Source organism: Micromys minutus (genome assembly GCF_963924665.1).
Source record: "Micromys minutus genome assembly, chromosome: 1".
NCBI lineage: Eukaryota > Metazoa > Chordata > Mammalia > Rodentia > Muridae > Micromys > Micromys minutus.
Window position 1 is genome coordinate 158,161,508 of NC_137969.1, and position 20,454 is coordinate 158,181,961.

Consider the following 20,454-nt stretch of genomic DNA (forward strand, 5'->3'; position numbering starts at 1 on the left):
CTTCAACTTTTTAAAACATGACTCTCTAGCTAACTAGAATTCTGATGCCTGTTTGGTCATAAGCAAATTGGAGGCCACCATGAACAAAGAAAGGAGTAGGGCTAGGAGTCAGATTCACACTTGGCCTTCTGACTCTGCTCTGTCTAAGTCTGGGATTAAATGAGAATCAACATTAGCCCATGTCAGTTATTCACCACTAAAATGGAACTAATGATGTATATCTAGCCAGGATGCTAGTCTGTACTAGGGTTTGAGTGACTACTTCCTGTATAACCAATGAAGAAAAATAAGCAGCTTCCAGAGCACAAATGACCCAAATAACATACATTTAATCAATTCTTAACCTTCATATTAATACACACCGGGAGGTATATTCTGCTGATATTTTGGATTATCTCACTATGTTAGCTCACTATAGACACAATCGTATAAACATTTATTCGGGGCACTGTAGAGTCCTTCTAACTGGGGTTCAGGGCTAGGCTTGGAACTACATTTTCATCCAAGGTCTCCTGGTCTTGCTTCTGATCAAAGTTTTTGCTAACTATTCAGCAAATATTTTGGTCTGACTTCCTTTTTCTTTTTTAAATTTATCCTAAGACAGGATCTTCCTACTTAGCTCAACCTGGTCCGAAACTCACTATTCTCCTCCCTCAGCCTCTCAAGTGTGAGCAAGCCCAGCCCAATTCCTGACTGTGTCTCCCTTTACAGCACTAGATGGAAGGATGTAACTAAAGGGATGCTGCTGACACCTGGGAGTCTTCTGCTGAGTCTGCACCTTGACAACTGCCTTTGCTTGTTTCATTTCTTCTCAGAAAAGGCCTCAAGTAAGCAAAAACAAACAATCAGTCAAACCTACTCTGGTCAGACTAATTTCCTGAGTATAGCTATTCAAGAATGTGATCTTTTCTAAAGCACTAGGTGCTTTCTAGAAGCCAACCAACTGAGCAGTAGCAAATGTGTGGCAGCACATGACCTATTGAGTGTTTCCCTACAGAGAAGAATAAACAAACAGAACAAAGCAGAAGGCTGCTGTTAGGTAAAGAAAAAAAATTACTCCTGGATGAATGTTCATTTTTCTTTCCTTCTTCTGGATAGTCTAAGAATAAATTCTGTTCAGTTCATCAAAATTTCTACAGGAGGCTAGTAAGTTAACATTTTAAATAAAGTTTGAAATAAGAACATTTTTGGTCATCTGAACTTTGATATTAACTATATAAACTCAAATAACGTTTTGGGTAATCATTAATGTGGGCACTTAATGTTTTATGGAAATATTTCTAAACTTCTTGATACTATTAATCTTACTAACTCCCCTGATGACAAATGTATGTTGATATGTTATTTTACACACACACACACACACACACACACAAAATTGTGGGCTTTGTTTTTATATTTTTGAGACAGGATCTCACTCTGTAGCCCAGGCAAGCCTGGAATTCACTATGTAGTCCAGTCTAGCCTCAAACTTGTGACAATCCCCTTTTCTTAGTCTCTTATGTGCTAGAATTACAGGCATGAGTTGCCATTCCTAGTGCTTTACTTTATAAGTATAAAATTAAGTAACAAAAATGATCAATGAATAAATAAAGATATTTTAATTCTATTACTGAGGTAAAATTAACATTTTATTAATATAGAACTGCAAAGACATGTAGGAATAAAATTATATTTTATATATACTCTGCTTGCTTAGCCTACTTTTTCATGTAACAATACATCTGGGACATTTAAAAGATAAGAAACTATGACCTATTATTAAACTATAATTAGATAAAAAAAACATTTATAAAGCTATTCTGTAGGTCATACGTACATGCACACACACACACACACACACACACACACACACACACACACACACACACATACACCTCAGCACTTCCCACTCTGAGTTAAATGGTACCTTTATTGTAGAACTTATGGGAACTTATGTTATGAATCTCCTAAAACAGAATAGAGCATCTATCACACTCAATTAAGCACAAAATAACACTTCCTGGTTACAGATGTTAAACTTTTGTGAAGCCTAGCTTCATATTTTCCAGATTTCTCTGTAAGAAAGCATTTCCCCTCAGTCTCATTTAGCAGTATGGCATATTGCCAGGAAGTCCGTGAAGTGCCTGTTCTGATCTTTCTTTAAAGTACTAGTCTGAAGTAAACAGAACCTGTGAATCTTCTCCAAACCACCTCCACTCATGTCAGCTTTCTTCAAATTTAAAGTGCCTCAAGTGGTTTTAATATCCACTTTCTCCAGTCTTAGCTCAGAACCATGGCTTCCATCTGGTTCAAGCAAGTGTTCCTATGTGTCCTTGGCTGGATGTGGTTACAAAAAAATATGACCATGGTAGATGGAAGCAGTAAGCATCATTTGAAAATACTTCATGAGCTAGGTGTGGTAGTCTGCTGTTGTGATCTCAGCACTTTAGAGGTAGGGGCAATAAGGTCAGAAATTCAAGGTCTTTCTCAGCCACATCATGGGCTTGAGACCAACCTGTGCTACAGCAGAGCCTGTATCAAAACAAACAAACAAACAACCCAAGGCTACACAAAGCACTAACACACTTTGTATGCAGCTTCACGTTCAATCCCCAGCACTCAGTGCCCCCACAGACAAACTAAAATGTACGTTGTCTTAGCCCAAAGCAGCCAAAACCAACCAGCCAACCAACCAACCAACCAGCCAGCCAGCCAACCAGCCAACCAGCCAACCAACCAACCAACCAACCAGCCAGCCAACCAACCAACCAGCCGACCAACCAACCAGCCAGCCAGCCAACCAACCAACCAACCACCAACCAGCCAACCAACCAGCCAGCCAGCCAACCAGCCAGCCAGCCAGCCAGCCAGCCAGCCAGCCAGCCAGCCAGCCAGCCAGCCAGCCAGCCAGCCAGCCAGCCAGCCAGCCAGCCAGCCAACCAACCAACCAACCAGCCAACCAACCAACCAACCAGCCAGCCAGCCAGCCAACCAGCCAACCAACCAACCAGCCAGCCAACTGAACAAAACCACCAAACAAGTAAAACACCCCCCACCACCTAAGCTAAGAACAAAGATTCTAAATGAACAGTAAGATTTTATATCAACTGGCACCTTCAAATAATAAGTTACTGGAAAGGGGAAAGATGACAGATGAAAGATAATTTTCTCTTCTAAATATCAATCACTGTGAAAAATCTATAAAAAAATCAAGGGTATGAAGGTAAAATTTGTCTTTTTCCTAAATTTAAACTTATTTAGGTGAACACATAAAATACTATTCATTTTTTTCTATGTATTATGATCTCTTTAAGCACTTATTCATTGTGGATGGCTAAATCTAGCTCATTAAAATATGCTATACTACAGTTATCATTTTCATGGTGAGAAGACTTAATATCTATTGTCCTTCCTGCATTCCCCAAGAGTGCACTGTTATTAGCTATAATCATCATGCACACGACAGCCCTGTTAGACTTATCCCTTGGACCTAATGTAGTAGTTTGAGCAACATCATCTCAACAGCTCCTCCCATCCCTAGACCACTACAGCCTTTCATGGCTACCATTCTACTGTTTGTAGACTATGTGTATAAGATTATGCATGTACTGCTTGTATTTCTGTGCCTGGATTATCTCATGTGCTATAATGATCTTTAGGCTTACCATAGGAGTATCATCTTTTTATGGCTTAATAGTATTTCATTATATGTATATATGTCAATATATATTTTTCATATATATACATATACATATATATGAACATTTTCATCATTTACACTTACTCATTGAAAAGCACACATCTTCCATATCTTGGCTAATGGTATACAGGTGTCTCTCTACAATACTGATTTTGTTCCCTTTGGTTATTCACCCAGAAGTAGGATTCCTAGGTCCTGTAATAGCTCTGTTTTTAGTGTTTTTCCACTCTTTTCTTTATATTAGCTATACTAATTTACAATCTCACGTTCATACATGCTCATCTTTTGTCTGTTTGGTAACAGACATTCTAACACAAACATGTCTCACTGGCTTTACAGTTAAGTGATTGAGACAGCAAATAAACAAAACAAAACAAAATAACCTGAAAATGTAAATCACTACTCTCTCCAGCCTCGATAGGTTCTTAAACTTAAACATCATCTTTAAGGCCTGTTAAAATATCGGCCCTTTGCCGCTATTTTGATTCAGTAGGCATTTTAACACATGGTTTATACATGTTTTCAAAGAGTGCATTTCTCTTACCAGGCTAAATCTATTGAGTATTAGATACTAGAAGATGCAGTCTATCTATGACATGCTATTTAACAAACTGTCTATAATTTCAAAAATCCTAGAACCAATGTCATATGAATGCTGGCTAACTTGGCCACATGTGAACTTTCCATCTTTGAGGGAAAAAAGTAAAAGTCATTTTTATCACGGAATTCTTTTTCTAAAAAGTTGGAGGACAAGGTATTAAGAAATGCTTTATGAGGAAAAGGAGATGGATTAAAGTTATTTTTCTCTCTACACTGTTTCCTAAATCACTGTATTTTGTATGCCGACAGGTTAGCTATTTATTAGATTTTAATTAGACTAATTCATAGTGACTACTATTAGTTTATAAACTATGGCTCTTTTGTATCTGTGTGGAGCTTAATCATCTAGACAATAAATACCATTTCACCTTAGTGGAAATGTATATAAATTATAGGCAAATAAAATTAAAGTTTCTCAGGTCTACTATAGAAAGACCACCTTGGAAACTATGGCAAAACCCATAGACTCATATACACTTCACAACTTAGGTAATGAGTGGAAGCCATGCTCCAAATCCCCAATCTATTCAAAAGTCAAGCATTGTTGCATAAAGGAAGTCGAAGCTCATAATTAGTAGAGGAAATCATTATTATAATAGCTTCCAAGCAAGGATATAGGACTGCCTGGGGAAGTTAAAAATAATAATAGACTTATTTGGTTCTTCATAACAAAACAATCTTGAGGAGTTGCATGGAATTCAATAAGGAGCCCTCTGAAGAACTACAGCTTTAAGATTTATACAGATATATTCAACTTATAAAGAAATTCTTTCTATTAGAAAGAAGCTAACCTATAATGTAACAAATGACATATCAGGAAAACTAAGGACACAATGTTATGAAGGAAATGTTACTGTGGGGAAAATGTTAAAATTAACAAGGGTTCAAGAATAATTTAGTTATATTTTAGAACTAGCAATTGATAGAGACTATCAGCTTAAAGCTTATAAAAAAGGAGTACTAGGCTGCCATACATGACAGCATTGTCTAGAGCATAAACAATGCCTTAATCCTAAATCTCTACAAACTTTCTGACCTTTATTCACAAATAATTTCCCCACCTTTCCTATAATATTGCCAGATTTCTGATTGGCACGAGATACACTTGTTTTGTGCTTCTGCAGACCTCCTAGACATGGTATTTGACAGTTAGTGTCACAGGGTATAGTTTTAAATTCAGAACTTCAATCTACATCAGAAGATACATATTTCAACAACCATCAAAATGAAAATGAACAGTACTGAGGCTCTCTGACACACTGGTTTTTCTGGGGGAAAATCTTTAAGAGATAGACAAAAAAAAAAAATATCTCTTGCTCTCTCCAATTATCATCAAACTTGAAAATGCCTTTTAATGGTTATACTTCTATTATCACCAGGGTCACACTGAGTTTAGAGATGTCCTATATTTTCCTAATATATTCTGAGAAAACCCTGCTTCCTACCCATCACTATATCCCTGGCACCTTATATACATAGTGTTCTATGCATGTAAGGAACTCGACACATCGGCTGAATGAATGGATGGATGAATGAGTGGGTGAGTGACTGCCACATGACATCCTAGTCTTTAGGATGTGCATCCTGGGTTTCAGGATCCACTCATGAGTTACTTTGCTTACCCATTTCTTCCTTTCCTAAAACTTATTTTATTACAGAGCTGAAATTTGGAGAAAATACTTATCAAGCTATTAACTCCAAGAAGAGTTTCTCAATACCAACACACAGGTTAAGGAAAGAAAATGAGACAAGAATGTTACCTTCTTGAAACAGCTGCCGGGCATAAGATGGCTCTCTGCCCTGAGGTTGGAAAAAAGCATAGATGCATTTCCTTACTAAATCTTCCCAGCCAGTCCTGCCAGCAGCTCTCAGGGAGCTGGTGTCAATAGAGATGATTTTGCCTGCAGAGAGAAAGAATGTTTACATTTACAGTAGAGTCTTGATTATAAATCATCCACACTTTAAAATCACCAGCTATATCTAATGACTATTCTCTTTCCAAATATTTGACAGGCAAAACCAGTAAAAAGGGCCATTTCTACTTGATATATATATTATAGTATATTTGAGAGCATATTAGAGACATGATACAGACTGTGTGGTCTTGGATTGCTGTTCATTACTGTGTCAGATTCAGTTCCAGTCAGGTATTGAAATCGTAGTAAGCTCAGTTGGTTTAGTGCTTGTCTGCAATGCATGAGGCTCTGGGTTCAGCTCCTGGTACTGCTGAACAGAGCATGATGGCACATGCCTGCAATGTCAGTACTTGGGAGGTGGAGGCACACGAGGACCAGAAGCTCAAGGTCATCTCCAGATACACAATTAGCTGATGTCAGCCTGGGTTTCCTGAGGTCTCATTACAATCATAAATAAATAATCCCTCCAAATCATCTGAAGTGGATGATACACTCAGTTCAAAACCCCCAGGCCTGTTCCGATTCCACTTTCCATACACTGTCCCTCTTTGCTGCTTTCTGCATCCTGATGAGTATCTGCACTGCTCAAAAGGGAACAGAAGTAATCATTATGTATAGTACTCCAGTTTAAGCTATTTCCCAGTGACCAAGAGAGGAGTATGAGAAAAAAGCAAGCTTTCCTCACCTTTTTAAAACCTATGGTTAATCTCTATAGGCAATTCTACAACAAAGGCAAGAAGCAGTAACAGTGGACTCAGAAAAGGCACTAAATCAAAACCTAAAGATTTATGAGGCACTATACTATTGAAGTAGTGTTTTATAAGTTCCAGTGGTAATTTATTAAAGTTATCATAGTTGGTCAAATTCCCTATTGTGTCTGAGGGACTTCTGTGTAAGTTATCTCTCAGTGATTTTTTTTTCAGGCCCATTTTTATTATATACACCCATAAGAGCCTGAGCTCAATTCCCTGTACTTCCCTACCCCAAAGGCACCACTAATCTTTTCTATCACCTATTATTGTGAGGCTTCTGTATTCTTTGGAAACAGTAAATGAAAAGCTGGTATCTCATTGCTATCTCAATTTGAATTTCCCTAATTACTAACAAAGCTGAGCACTTTCCATGTTTATTCACTATTCATGTTTCTTCTATGAATTCCTGATTTTTATTTACTCCTTTTGATACAATCAAGTCAAGCCTATCCTAAGGTGTATGCTTCTTCATTTAACTAAAATCACATGTTCTCTCCTTCTCCCTCAGTTTGGCTTTCTAAGTAATAAAATATCCCCTAGCTTTAACTTGTTTCCTTCAACTTGTTACAGTCTGCAATCTAATGTATCCAATCCTACTTGAGGATCCTACCAATCAGTTCTTAGAATAAATAATGATAGAAAAAATACAAGTTGAAATCAAATAAGAGAACTTTGTTACTTGAAACAGTTTGTAGCATCCACTATGCAGCCTGACAAATATTCTTCCCAGCAGCTTCTCATTCTATGTCTCATAAAATTTCTTTTCATACCAATCCATTTCTGATAAAAAGGCAAGTTTTCTTTGTCAATGAAATCTATTTTATTCCATATAAAATACCCCTGGCTTTCAATGAGGGTTTGTTGAAATTTTCCAGTGTTGCCCATGAAAGAAAATGGAAGTGATTGTGCCACATGACAATGGAGAGAGAGCGGCCTCTCCACGCTTCCAGGCCTCTCCTTAGCTGGTTTGTTTGTTTTCATATTTGGGCTAATTTACCTCCCTCCTTCTTTTTAGGAAGAACATTTTGGACTTTATCTTAAAAACACATGAATAAATCATTTAACACAAGAGTATCAGCTTTCTGAGAGTTAAAAAGTTGTTAAAAACAGGATAGAATCTTTAAAGTATGGTAAAAGAATGTACATTAAAATGGACAAGGAATGAATTAAGTTGAAGTCATTTTAAAATTTCTGCTCAAAAATATATCTCTACCATCTATCTCTGGTTTAAACTTAGGATGGTGTCCAGGAGATGTAACTCAGAGTATGTGAAACGCAAATGTCAGTTTGAAGATAAATTAACTAAGAAAAAGCTATGACAAACTGAACAACAGCTGCAGCTTGTTTTAGATAGGAATCAAATCTTAACAGGCTTTTAAGAAGAAAGTATTATCGTCAGGCATTCTACTGAAACAATGCATCCCTACTTCCTATCTCTCAGTCCTACCTGTTTCTTGGGTCAGGAGTGATCTCTGTAAATGGAGGCCCTTTCACACTGACCACTTCTAACTCTTACTTAGGGTGTGTGGCACTTCTTCATGGTCCATGGTCTCAATATTAGTTCAAACCTCAGTAATACCTTTTAGAATGACCATCTAATTTCAAAAAAGATCTCCAAAAACACAACACTCACTTTCTATCTGTTTGAGGTGAGGCCTTGCTATGCTGCCCAGGGTTGTTCTGATGTGTGGGCTCAGGCGATAAACTGCTTCAGCCCACCTAAGAGCTGGGACTGTAGGAGTGTACCTACAGGTGCGGTCACCAATGGTCCTTACTCACCACATACATCCTGAGTGATCAAATTCATAGCAGCTACTTCTACTGACTCAGGTGGTATGTGCTGAATAAACTTTAAAATGAGCAAAAGAAAAGAAATAGCCAAATACATTAATATTTTTTACATGTATCTATTTATATGTATACATGTGTTCATGTGTATGCTTTGCATGTGAGAGGAGTTGGTTCTTTCCTTCCTAAATGTAGGTTCAAGGATCAAATTCAGGCTGTAAGCTTGGAACAAATGCCTTTACCCACAGATCCCTCTGGATAGCCCCACCAAATATATTTAAACACAGAATTAAACCCACCATACTTATATCCAATTGTAAATGTATAGATCCATATATTAGCAAATTCAACGTTCTTTAAAAATGGCTTCCTTGATTATCAAGGTGATTCATGATCACACAGATATATTCATGGGAACATTGTTAAGAACTGGCCTCTACAGCATGATGCCCATGACAATAATTATAGCATTGGACTGTCAATATCAAGATGACTATTTGAAATTCTTTCCATATAAGACTAGGAAGCAGACAATTGGATACAATCAGGGCAGTGCTAAGTTTACATTTGTAAATACCTGTAGTATCTTGCTTGGTCATAAAGGACTCTACACCTGTAATAGTTGGAGGCCGAGGTAATCGTCGAGCAATACAAATCAAACATGACTGGAAATCTGCCCAAAACAAGAAGGGAAAATTGAATAAAATATAGAGAAAATGTTTATACCAATTGCTAAAAGTTTTTATTTTAAAATTTCATGTTTCAGGATTTATCACTGTATTAGAATCATTCTAACATAATAGCATAGGAGCAAAAAATTACTGGCAACACAAAATTGGTAGCCCTAAATAGAAAGTAAGCCAGAGTAAAGTTTCCCTCTACTGATTGACATCTTGCACATAAACTTTAGGAGACAGATGATATCAGCCAGAGTAACAGTTCTGGTTTGATGTAAGCAGCACAATTTTGTTGTTCTTACTCACTGCAATGAACTAAATTCAAGGGACTTAGACCTGCTAAGCACATGTTCTGTCACCAGTCCCCAATACTATTTTTAAATTAAATTATGTGTATGAGTTCTCTGCCTGCATGTATGTGTGTGTACTATGTGCACACAGTATCTACAGAGGCCAAAAAAGAATAGCAGATCTCCTGGAACTAGAGTTGTAAGCTGTCATGTGGATGCTGCAAATCAAACTTAGGTCCTTTAGAAAAGTGCTCTTAACTTTGGACCTATCTCTTTAGCCTTCTGTGTTGACTAGCTTTATGTCAACTTGACACAGCCCGAGTAATCAGAGAGGAGGGAAACATCAACTGAGAAAATGCTTCCATAAGATAGGGCTACAGTCAGGCCTATAGGACATTTTCCTAATTAGTGATCTGTAGGGGAAGACCTAGCCCATTGTGGGTGGGGCCATCCCTGGGCTGGTGGACCTGGGCTTAATAAAAAAGCAAGCCATGGGGAACAAGACAGTAAGCAGCACCCTTCCATAACTTCTGCATCAGCTCCTGCCTCCTGGTTCCAGGCCTGCTTGAGCTCCTGTCCTGACTTCCTTTAATGATAGACTACAACAAGAAAGTGGAATAACCCTTTTCTTCCCAAGTTTCTTTGCTTATGGTGTTTTATCACAGCAATAGAAACCCTAACTAGAACACCCTTAACAATGTTTTAAAAATAGTTTTATTGTCAGTATCTTACCTGCTTCATGCTACATACTATTCTCATAACAACTATAAAGAAAATAATCATATAACAGAACCAAGTTTTACAGCTGAAGTGGTAATACTTTGGTCTTGACTTCTTAGAGGAGGAGAGGGGTCAGGGTCTATGTATCCAAGGCTGAGGTAACTTTCTTTAGAGACCTAAGTAATATAAGATTTGTTTCGTAGATTCAGTAAAGAGTGTGATCTATTAAAAAACTGTAGATCTATTGGTTCCAACATGGATTCACTTGGTGGGACACACACCAGAAAGGGTCTTACAATGTATCTCAGGCTGGCCATAGAATTACTATGTAGGCCAGGCTGACCTCAAAACTTGCAATCCTCTTGCATTCACATTCCCAGTTGTAGCAATTATAGGTTTAGGTCACCATGACTGGCAACAGAGGACTTTATATTTTTAGAGTTTACTTTTTTCTGAAGTCCCTTTCTGCATTTTACTCAAGTATAGATACACTACTGCACACTAATGACAAATGGTAATGTGGCAAAGCTCCCAGCTGATCATCCATCTCCTCCATCTCTTGGTAGCATCTGCTACTGAACTGCCCTGGTCCTCACCCTGGGTCCCAATCTGTGGTATTCCTTAACTTATCTGAGCCTCTGTTTACACGGACAACAGACCCACTCATCAGTTCATACTGAACTCCACCTTCACATACAAAAATCCATGCTAATATCATGTTCATTAGAACATCAGCCACAGCTTCCATTTTTTAAAATAAACTTTCTCTTGTATTTCTGTACAGTCTGAAAATGCCAACACTATCCTCGGATGTTTCCTGCATTTTAAAGATGGAACTTCCTAAACACCAGGGGTTTTTAACAGCCTGTTGCATCTGGTACATTTCCAACTGAGGCAGGTAGTTATCTGTTTTATTTCAAGGAAGCAAAGTAGGTCTAAATGATTTGACATCTTAGAAGGAATGATGGCATAAAGCTAAAACTTAGGGGCATTATTAAGAGTTTGGCTCTACAGACTTGTAATGCTGTTTAAAAGTATTAAGAGAAACATTGAGTCTGGCATAGTAGTATGCTCCTGCAATCCAAGTACTTATGAAGGTGAGGCAGAAGACTGCTTCTAAGTTCTAATTTAGCCCAAGCTACATAGTGAGTTGAAGGCCAGGCTGTGATACACAGTGAAACTCTATCTCAAAATGCTGAATGGGCTGGGCCTGGTACACACCACTAATATGAGCACTTGTGAGAAAGAAGCAGGTTGCTCCCTGAGTTTGAGGCTACTCTGGCTTACATAGCAAGTTCCAGGTCAGTCAGAACTACACAGTTGAGACCCTGTCTCAAAAAAAAAAAAGGCATAAAATTGAACTATGTTATGACAAATAACAGAGTAACCAAAAACATTATCAAAGGAAGATAGTATGTAATGATTTTCCCCTGATTTTTCAAGTCAGAGATAAAACAATCACTTTAAAAAGACCCTTTACCTTCACCATCTTCTTGGATGGATTTTGGCTGTGACACTGTGAAGCACTGCATTACTTCATAGCGCTGGCAAGCTTCTTGGTTCTCAGTACCTGGCTCGTCTGGTGGGTGAATTAGCATCCTGCAGTTAAATGTATGGCTATTTCGGCGTGTTGCCTCTTGAGGCCAAGGAACTCCATTTACTATGGAGGCAAAATCAATTTATATGCTTGTGAATAAAAAGAAAGTATCAACTATGAAGATACAAAAACACACTTCATGGCATCTGGCTGATTAGAAATCTATTATTAAAAGACTGGCTTATATCCTCAGATCTAACTGCATACAGTCAATAAGGTACATCTACCAGTTAGAAACTGGACCACTTCCAAGAAAACATATAAGAGCTCAGACAGCAAATATAACACTTCACTAACAGTGCTTAAAAACAAAGACAGAATCAAAAACTGCTGGTGTGGAAGCTAACTCTTCATTTGTATCTCAAGCGAGAAAATTTAAGGCCAGTTATCATCCTAAGCAGACTCATCAAGGGTGGATCTGAAGGGCAGGCTCTTTGTGCATAGGGGAGAAGACTGGAAGTTTGTCCAGGGAGTCTGTGACTTAGAAAAGAACAATTGGTTTCTTATAGCCATTAATTACTTCATTAACTTAACAAGCATAAAACATGTTATAATACTTGGAATATAGTATATAATCAGTAAGATTAAAAGATTGCAAACAAACATTGTCTCCTTTAATATAAGGAAGTTTAGTTTTAGAAAAGATGCCGTCTATTTTAAGTAAGAATCAGTGTGTTGTGAGTCAGTTTCCTATGCACACTGTCCTGTCCAAATCATGGATCCCAGTGGGCAGAGGGTTTAAAGTCCCCCAACCCCATCAGCCCACTCTCCGTCTCCCCATCCCATCACTAGGCATAAGAGGAAGGTATGCAAACTAACTCCTCTTGAGCTAAGTTCTGCTTTTCATAAGTTGCTAGGTTTGGGTCACTTAATATTTGATTTCTAGTTCCTTCATCTATAAAGTTAAGTGATCCACTGAGCACTAAAAAGAGTTGTACTCTACAGTCTATAGCAAAACACCCAGAAGTCCCTGATGCCCCAATTCCAATATAAACTATAGATTTTATTCAGGCAACCATTTCAGGTCCCCAGTTACCACAGCTAACATTTTATTTTATTCTTACTCATAATTATAATCTTAAAAAATTTTAAATAAAATATTATTATAGCTCACAAAATTTGTTACATAATAATATATAATAAATACACATTTTTTCCTCTTTTTTCTTCTTTTTTCTAAGAAGGACTGAGGCTTCCGCTTTTTGGCCTTCCTTCTTTTTGAGCTTCATATGGCCTGAGAGTTGTTTCTTGGGTATTCAGAGCTTTCTAGGGCTAGTATCCATTTATCAGTGACTACATATTATGTCTGTTCTATTGTGACTGGGTTACCTCACTCAGGATGATATTCTCTAGTTCCATCCATTTGCCTAGGAATTTTGTAAAGTCATTGTTTCTAGTAGCTGAAAAGTACTCCATTGTGTAAATGTACCATACTTTCTGTATCCATTCCTCTACAGAAGGAGATCTGGGTTCTTTCCAGCTTCTGGCTATTATAAATAACGCTGCTTTGAACATTGTGGAGCATGTGTCCTTATTATATGTTGGAGCATCTCTGGGGTATATGCCCAGAAGTCTAATAACTGGATCTTCAGGCAGTACTATGTCCAGTTTTCTGGTGAACCACCTGACTGATTTCTAGAGTGGTTATACCAGCTTACAACCCCACCAACAGTGAAGGAGTTTTCCTCTTTTTCCACATCCTCGTCAGCATGTGCTGTCATCTGAGTTTTTTATCTTAGCCATCTGACTGGTGTGAGGTGGAATCTCAGAGTTGGAGTTGTTTTGATTTGCATTTCCCTGATGACTAGGGATGTTGAACATTTCCTTAGGTGCTTCTCAACCATTCTTTTTTTTTTTTTTTTTTGCTCTGTACCCATTTTTTTTTTCCATGATGGCGTTTTTATTAGCTTTGCTCTTTATCCAGTGTGCCAGCATGTGTTTAATATGATCATTCTGTTCCATGTCTTTCATCCATTCCCTTCCTCCCCTTCTCTTCTCTTTGCTTCCTTCTCTTTTTTTTCCTATCTAGTCTTGCTCCTTCTCAACCATTCTTTTCTGTTATCCTCTTTATTTCCTTCTGTCCATCCCTTGTTTCTTCACTGCTTTCTCTCCCTTTTCCCTTTATCTCACTCTCTTTTTTTTAAACGACTTTATTTTGCAAAACAAAGATAAATGTAAAGATTTTAAACATTTTTTGCTTAAAATTATACATTTTTGTCAGTACTGTTTTTTCAGACATTAAAATAAATTTTACATAAAACCATGTGAATATGTTTTTTAGTCAGTACTTGATTTTTTTCAAGGGCTTGACAGTATGCATTGAAAACGTACTAGTTGCAATAAGCGTAAAGTACATGCAAAACAAAACGCAACATGGAAATAGTCAAAGTCTTCTTGTTTTGTGAATATATGTATATTTTTTGTTTTCTTTATTTCTTGGACTTCATACAGTCTGTGAGTTGTTTCTGGGGGAGTGCAAGCCTCTGGGGTTAGCATCCCACTATCAGTGACTGCATATTATGTCTGTTCTTTTGTGACTGGGTTATCTCACTCAGGATGATCTTCTCTAGATGCAGCCATTTTCTTAAGAATTTGGTTAAGTCATTGTTTCTGGTGGCTGAGTAGTATTCCATTGTGTATATGTACCACAATTTTTGTATCCATTCGTCTTCTGAAGGACATCTGGGCTCCTTCCAGCTTCTGGCTATTATAAATAGAGCCGCTATGATCATTGTGGTGCATATATCTTTGTTGTGTATTAAAGTGTCTCTGGGGTATATGCCCAGAAGTGGAATAGCTGGGTCTTCAGGTAGTACTATATCCAATTTTCTGAGGTATCGCCAGACAGATTTCCAGAGTGGTTGTATTAGCTTGCAACCCCACCAACAGTGGAGAAGTGTTCCTATTTCTCCACAGCCTCGCCAGCATCTGCTGTCATCTGAGTTTTGGATCTTGGCCAATCTGACTGGTGTGAGGTGGAATCTTAGGGTTGTTTTGATTTGCATTTCCCTGATGGCTAAGGATGTTCGAGCACTTCCTCAGATGTTTTTCGGCCATTCGGTGTTCCTCAACTGAAAATGATTTGTTTAGCTCTGTACCCTATTTTTTAATAGGGTTATTTGATTCTCTGGTGTCTAGCTTTTTGAGTTCCTTGTACACCTTGGATATTAGGCCTCTATCTGATGTGGTGTTGGTAAAGATCTTTTCCCATTCTGTTGGTTGCCGTTTTGTTTTCTTGACGATGTCCTTAGCCTTACAGAAACTTTGCAATCTCACTAAGTCCCATTTGTTAATCTTTGACCTTAGAGCTTGAGCCATTGGTGTTTTGTTCAGGAAATTTTCTCCTGTGCCTATGTGTTCTAAGGTTTTCCCTACTTTCTCATCTAATAGTTCCAGTGTATCTGGTTTAATGTGGAGATCTTTAATCCACTTACACTTGAGCTTTGTCTGTACCCATTTTTTAATAGGATTGTTTGATTCTCTGGAGTCTAACTTCTTGAGTTCTTTGTATATATTGGATATTAGAGCTCTATCAGATGTGGGATTGGTAAAGATCCTTTCCTAGTCTGTTACCTGCCATTTTGTTTTCTTGACAGTGTCCTTAGCCTTACAGAAACTTTGCAATCTCCTTAAGTCCCATTTACCGATTCTTGATCTTAGAGCATAGGCCACTGGTGTTCATGTTTAGAAAAATTTCCCCTGTACCTATGTGTTCTAAGGTTTTCTTCACTTTCTCTTCTAATAGTTTCAGTGTACCTGGTTTTATCTGGAGGTCTTTGATCCACTTTCACTTGAGCTTTGTACAAGGAGATAGGAAAGGATTGATTTGCATTCTTCTGCATGCTGACTGCCACAGCTAACACTTTATACATGTCTAATTTATTTATATAGGATTTATGACTAGGACCTTTTTCTTTCTACTTTTGAAACACATATAGGCTAAACAGTAGAATGAAACAGACAGTACAATTAATGTGAAGATTAACCTACTTATCCAATTTTAGAACTTTCTTCTCCAACTAAAGTAAGAGCTATGATAAAAATAATGTTTAAAATTTTGTTTGCCACCTGGTTTGAATGGTATTTACCCAGATTTATTCAACTATCAGGGATGATCTAAGCTTGTTGAAAACACTGCAAAGAAAAGCAGGTTACCAGCAGGTAACCTAGGGTACAGACCTAGTGAAGTTGTGTAGTGAGTACCCAGAACACAGAGAGGGCTTGGAGGCAGTGCCTGGGACTGTGTCAGAGAGAATCATGATCTGCCTGGGGAAGGCAGTTCTGGAATATCAGCTCTATGGGCTCTTTTACACCCGGACCAGAGGTGAACCTGACAAAAAGGCCCAGGGAGGGCACAACCTGAGTTCTCAGTGAGCAGAGAGAGTGCTGTACTAGCTGGTAAGGCTCCTTTTTTGTCCTGGAGAAAGAGCCAAATCCCCACCACTAGTATCAGGACCAGTGGGCAAAGGAGCTGAGTTCCCAGAGATGCCTCACAAGAGCTCCCCGACCTGAGCCCACAAAGACAACTGCGTACCTGGCCACCAGAACTCACTGTTCGCCCACAAAAAGCCAAACATTCAGAAGCAATTTTTTTCCTGAGCCCATGGGCCCTCAGATCCATAGGAGAGTCAGGTGCCAGTCACTGACAAGACCACATATAACCACAGATTACAAGAAGGCAAGAGGAAAGCAAAAGAACTTAAGCAACGGAAACCACGATAACCTGGCAACACCAGAACCCAGCTCTCCCACCACAGCAAGTAGTGGATTGCCAAATACACCAGAAAAACAAGACTCAGACTTGAAGTCATACTTCACGATGATGATGGAGATATTGGAGATGAGCATGAATAACTCCCTTAAACAATTACAGGAGAACAAACAGAAACAAATAGAAGCTTTTAAAGAGGAAACACAAAAATCACTCAAAGAACTACAGGAAAACACAACCAAAGAGATGAAGGAATTAAAAATGGAAATAGAAATAATAACAATAAAAAAACACAAAAAGAGACAACCCTGAAGATGGAAAACCTAAAAAAGAAATCAGGAGTCACAGATGCAAGTATCTCCAACAGACTACAAGAGATGGAAGAGAGAATTTTAGGGACTGAAGACAACATTGAAAACATAGACAAAACATTCAGAGAAGATGCAAAAGCCAAAAAGATCCTAACCCAAAATTTCCAGGAGATCAAGGACCCAATGAGAAGACCAAACCTAAGGATAGTAAGAATAGAAGAGGGTGAAGAATATCAACTAAAAGGCACAGTAAATATCTTCAACAAAATCGTAGAAGAAAACTTCCCTACCCTTAAGAATGAGATGAGCAGGAGCATAAAAGAAGCCTACAGAATTCCAAATAGGTTGGACCAGAAAAGAAATTCCTCCCGATACATAATAGTCAAAAACGCCAAGTATTCAAAACAAAGAAAGAATACTAAAAGCAGTAAGGGAAAAAGGTCATGTAACATATAAAGGTAGACCAATCAGAATTACACCCGACTTCTCAACAGAGACTATGAAAGCTAGAAGATCCTGGACAGACATCATACAGACCCTAAGAGAACAAAAATGTCAGCCCAGGTACTATACCCAGCAAAACTCTCAATCACTATAGATGGAGAGACCAAGATGTTCCAGGACAAAACTAAATTTACACAATATCTGACCACAAATCCAGCCCTACAAAGAATAAAGATGGAAAACCCAACACAAGGAGAGAAACTAAACCCTAGAAAAAGCAAGAAAATAACTAAGCAAGAAAAGCAAAAGAAGAAAGACACACAGACATAATTTTACTTCTAACAGCAAAAACAGCAGGAAACAACAATCTGCTAACATAAATGGACTCAATTCCCAAATAAAGAGACATAGACTGTCAGACTGGATACATAAATAGAATCCAGCATTTTGCTGCATACAGGAAACTTATCTCAGAGACAGATACTACCTCAGAGTTAAAGGCTGGGAAAAAACCTTCCAAGCAAATGGCCCCAATAAACAAGCTGGAGTAGCCATTCTAATATCGAATAAAGTATATTTTCAACAGAAAATTATTAAAAGATAAGGATGGATACTTTTTACTCATTACAGGGAAAATCTATCAGGATGAATTCTCAATCCTAAACATATATGCTCCAAATTCAAGAGCACCCATATTCATAAAAGAAATCCCATGAAAGCTCAAAACATACATTGCACTACACACAATAATAGTGGGAGACTTCAACACCCCACTCCTATCAATGGACAGAGCATGGAAGCAGAAACTGAACAGAGACACAGTGAAACTATCAGAGGTTATGAACCAACTGGAATTCATAGACATCTATAGAACATTTCATCCTAAAACAAAAGAATATACCTTCTTTTCCTCACCTCATGGCACCTTCTCCAAAACTGACTATATAGTCAGTCACCAAAAAAAGCCTCAATAGGTATAAGAAGATTGTAATACTCCCATGCATTCTATCAGATCACCATGGATTAAGGCTGGTCTTTAATAACAATAAAGACAACAAAAAGACCACTTACACATGGAAACTGAACAATGCTTTACTCAATGATAGCATGGTCAACGAAAAAATAAAGAAATTAAGGATTTCTAGAATTTAATAAAAATGAAAGCACAACATACCCAAACCTATGGGATGCAATGAAAGCAGTACTAAGATGAAAACTCATAGCTCTGAGTGCCTCCAAAAAGAAACTGAAGAGAGCATACATTAACATCTTGACAGCACAGCTGAAAGCTCTAGAGCAAAAAGAAACAGATACACCCAAGAGAAGTAGACAGCAGGAAATAATCAAACTCAGAGCTGAAATCAACCAAGAAGAAACAAAAAGAACTATACAAAGAACCAACAAAACCAGAAGCTGGTTCTTTGAGAAAATTAAGATTGATAAACCCTTAGCCAGACGAACTAGTGGACAAAGAGAGTATCCAAATTAATAAAATCAGAAATAAAAGGGGAGACATAACAGCAGAAACAAAAGAAATTGAAGAAATCATCAGATCCCACTACAAAAGTCTATACTCAACAAAACTGGAAAATCTGGAGGAAATGGATAAATTTCTAGACAGATACCAGAGACCAAAGTTAAATCAGGACCAGATAAACCATCTAAACAATCCCATAACACCTAAAGAAATAGAAGCAGCCATCAAAAGCCTCCAAAACAAAAAAAAGCCCAGGACCAGATGAATTCAGTGCAGAATTCTATCAGACATTTATTGGCGACCTTATACCAATACAAACTATTCCACAAACAGAGTCAGATGGAACACTACCCAACTCATTCTTAGAAGCCACAATAACTCTCATTCTTAAACCACACAAAGACCCTACAAAAAAAGAGAACTTCAGACCAATCTCCCTTATGAAGCCACTAAAGTTATTCTGGCAACAAATTACATTTGAACCATCATAACTTCTTAAACAAATAAATAATAGTAAGATTACCTCCAAACATATTGACCCCTCCAATACATACAGGTAGCTGTTTCAGATGACACTTTTAGCTCCCTCTATAGCATAATGTTCATTAGATATCTTTTGGCTGATCTCAAGTATCTTACTAAGCAGAGCTCAACCCCCCCCCCCCAACCCAAATCTTTTAAATGCCAAGTCTTTACTTACAATGACTGCACTTGCAGGTTCTGTGTTCTTTGCTGGGCAGGGACAGGATAGGTCTAGACTATCTGTGTAAAGTGCTGAGGAAGCTCAGTGTTCTGTTTCAGTGTGTTGGGTGGGGGTGAACTAATCTTTACCTCTTGTTCTTTCCTTTTAACACATTTCTCCTTTAAGGAATAAATGCAACTGATAGTATTTTAAAAACCTGCTATCCAAAAATCCAATCAAAATATTGCAAAAACAACAAAAAGGGCTCTTTTTGCTATTTCAGTATTGGAAATTAAACTCAGGACCTAACTGCTTGTTAGGTACATTCAAGGCAAGAGTTCTACCAATGAGCTGCATGCTCAGCTCAAAGCCCATTTAAAGGAAGCACAGCTACTCAGTTTAATTTTAAAAAGAACTAAAGAGAACTGAACTTTCTTATTGACATGTAAGGTTTGTAAAATTATTCACCTTAGCTTTGTGGGAACCAGAAAAAGAAGCATATTATGAAAGGACATTGTTATTCCATGATATCAATTTCTAAGCTAAAAATATCTACAATATCAAGTAGTTGTGAAAGATATAAAATTATAGATCTCACATGAAATTAAAAATTCCAAAACATAAAGTCAACAATATTAATATTAACTAAATTTAGCATCTAGGTGATAGGCTAAGTATCATTTGAATGACCTCCAAACTTCTCGTGAATGGTAAGGCCTAATCTGTTCCAAGGTCACACTGCTAGACAGAGGTAGAGGAATGATGAATTCCTTATATCTGTTTGATATTAAAATGTCACTGCTCTTA

At 37.7% G+C, this 20,454-nt stretch overlaps 1 protein-coding gene across 5 annotated transcripts in view; it reads right to left on the bottom strand.

Annotated features, from left to right (window-relative positions):
* The window catches only part of NCOA1 (nuclear receptor coactivator 1), a 222,221-nt gene that overhangs the window by 50,559 nt on the left and 151,208 nt on the right, over positions 1-20,454 (bottom strand). For all 5 annotated transcript variants that reach the window (XM_080914202.1, XM_080914200.1, XM_080914201.1 and 2 more), the window contains exons 8-10: positions 11,906-12,085; positions 9,316-9,411; positions 6,043-6,183 (exon numbers count right to left, since the gene is read on the bottom strand). In XM_080914202.1, the coding sequence (XP_080770328.1) occupies positions 6,043-6,183; positions 9,316-9,411; positions 11,906-12,085 (417 nt within the window). The remainder of the gene's footprint in view (positions 1-6,042; positions 6,184-9,315; positions 9,412-11,905; positions 12,086-20,454) is intronic.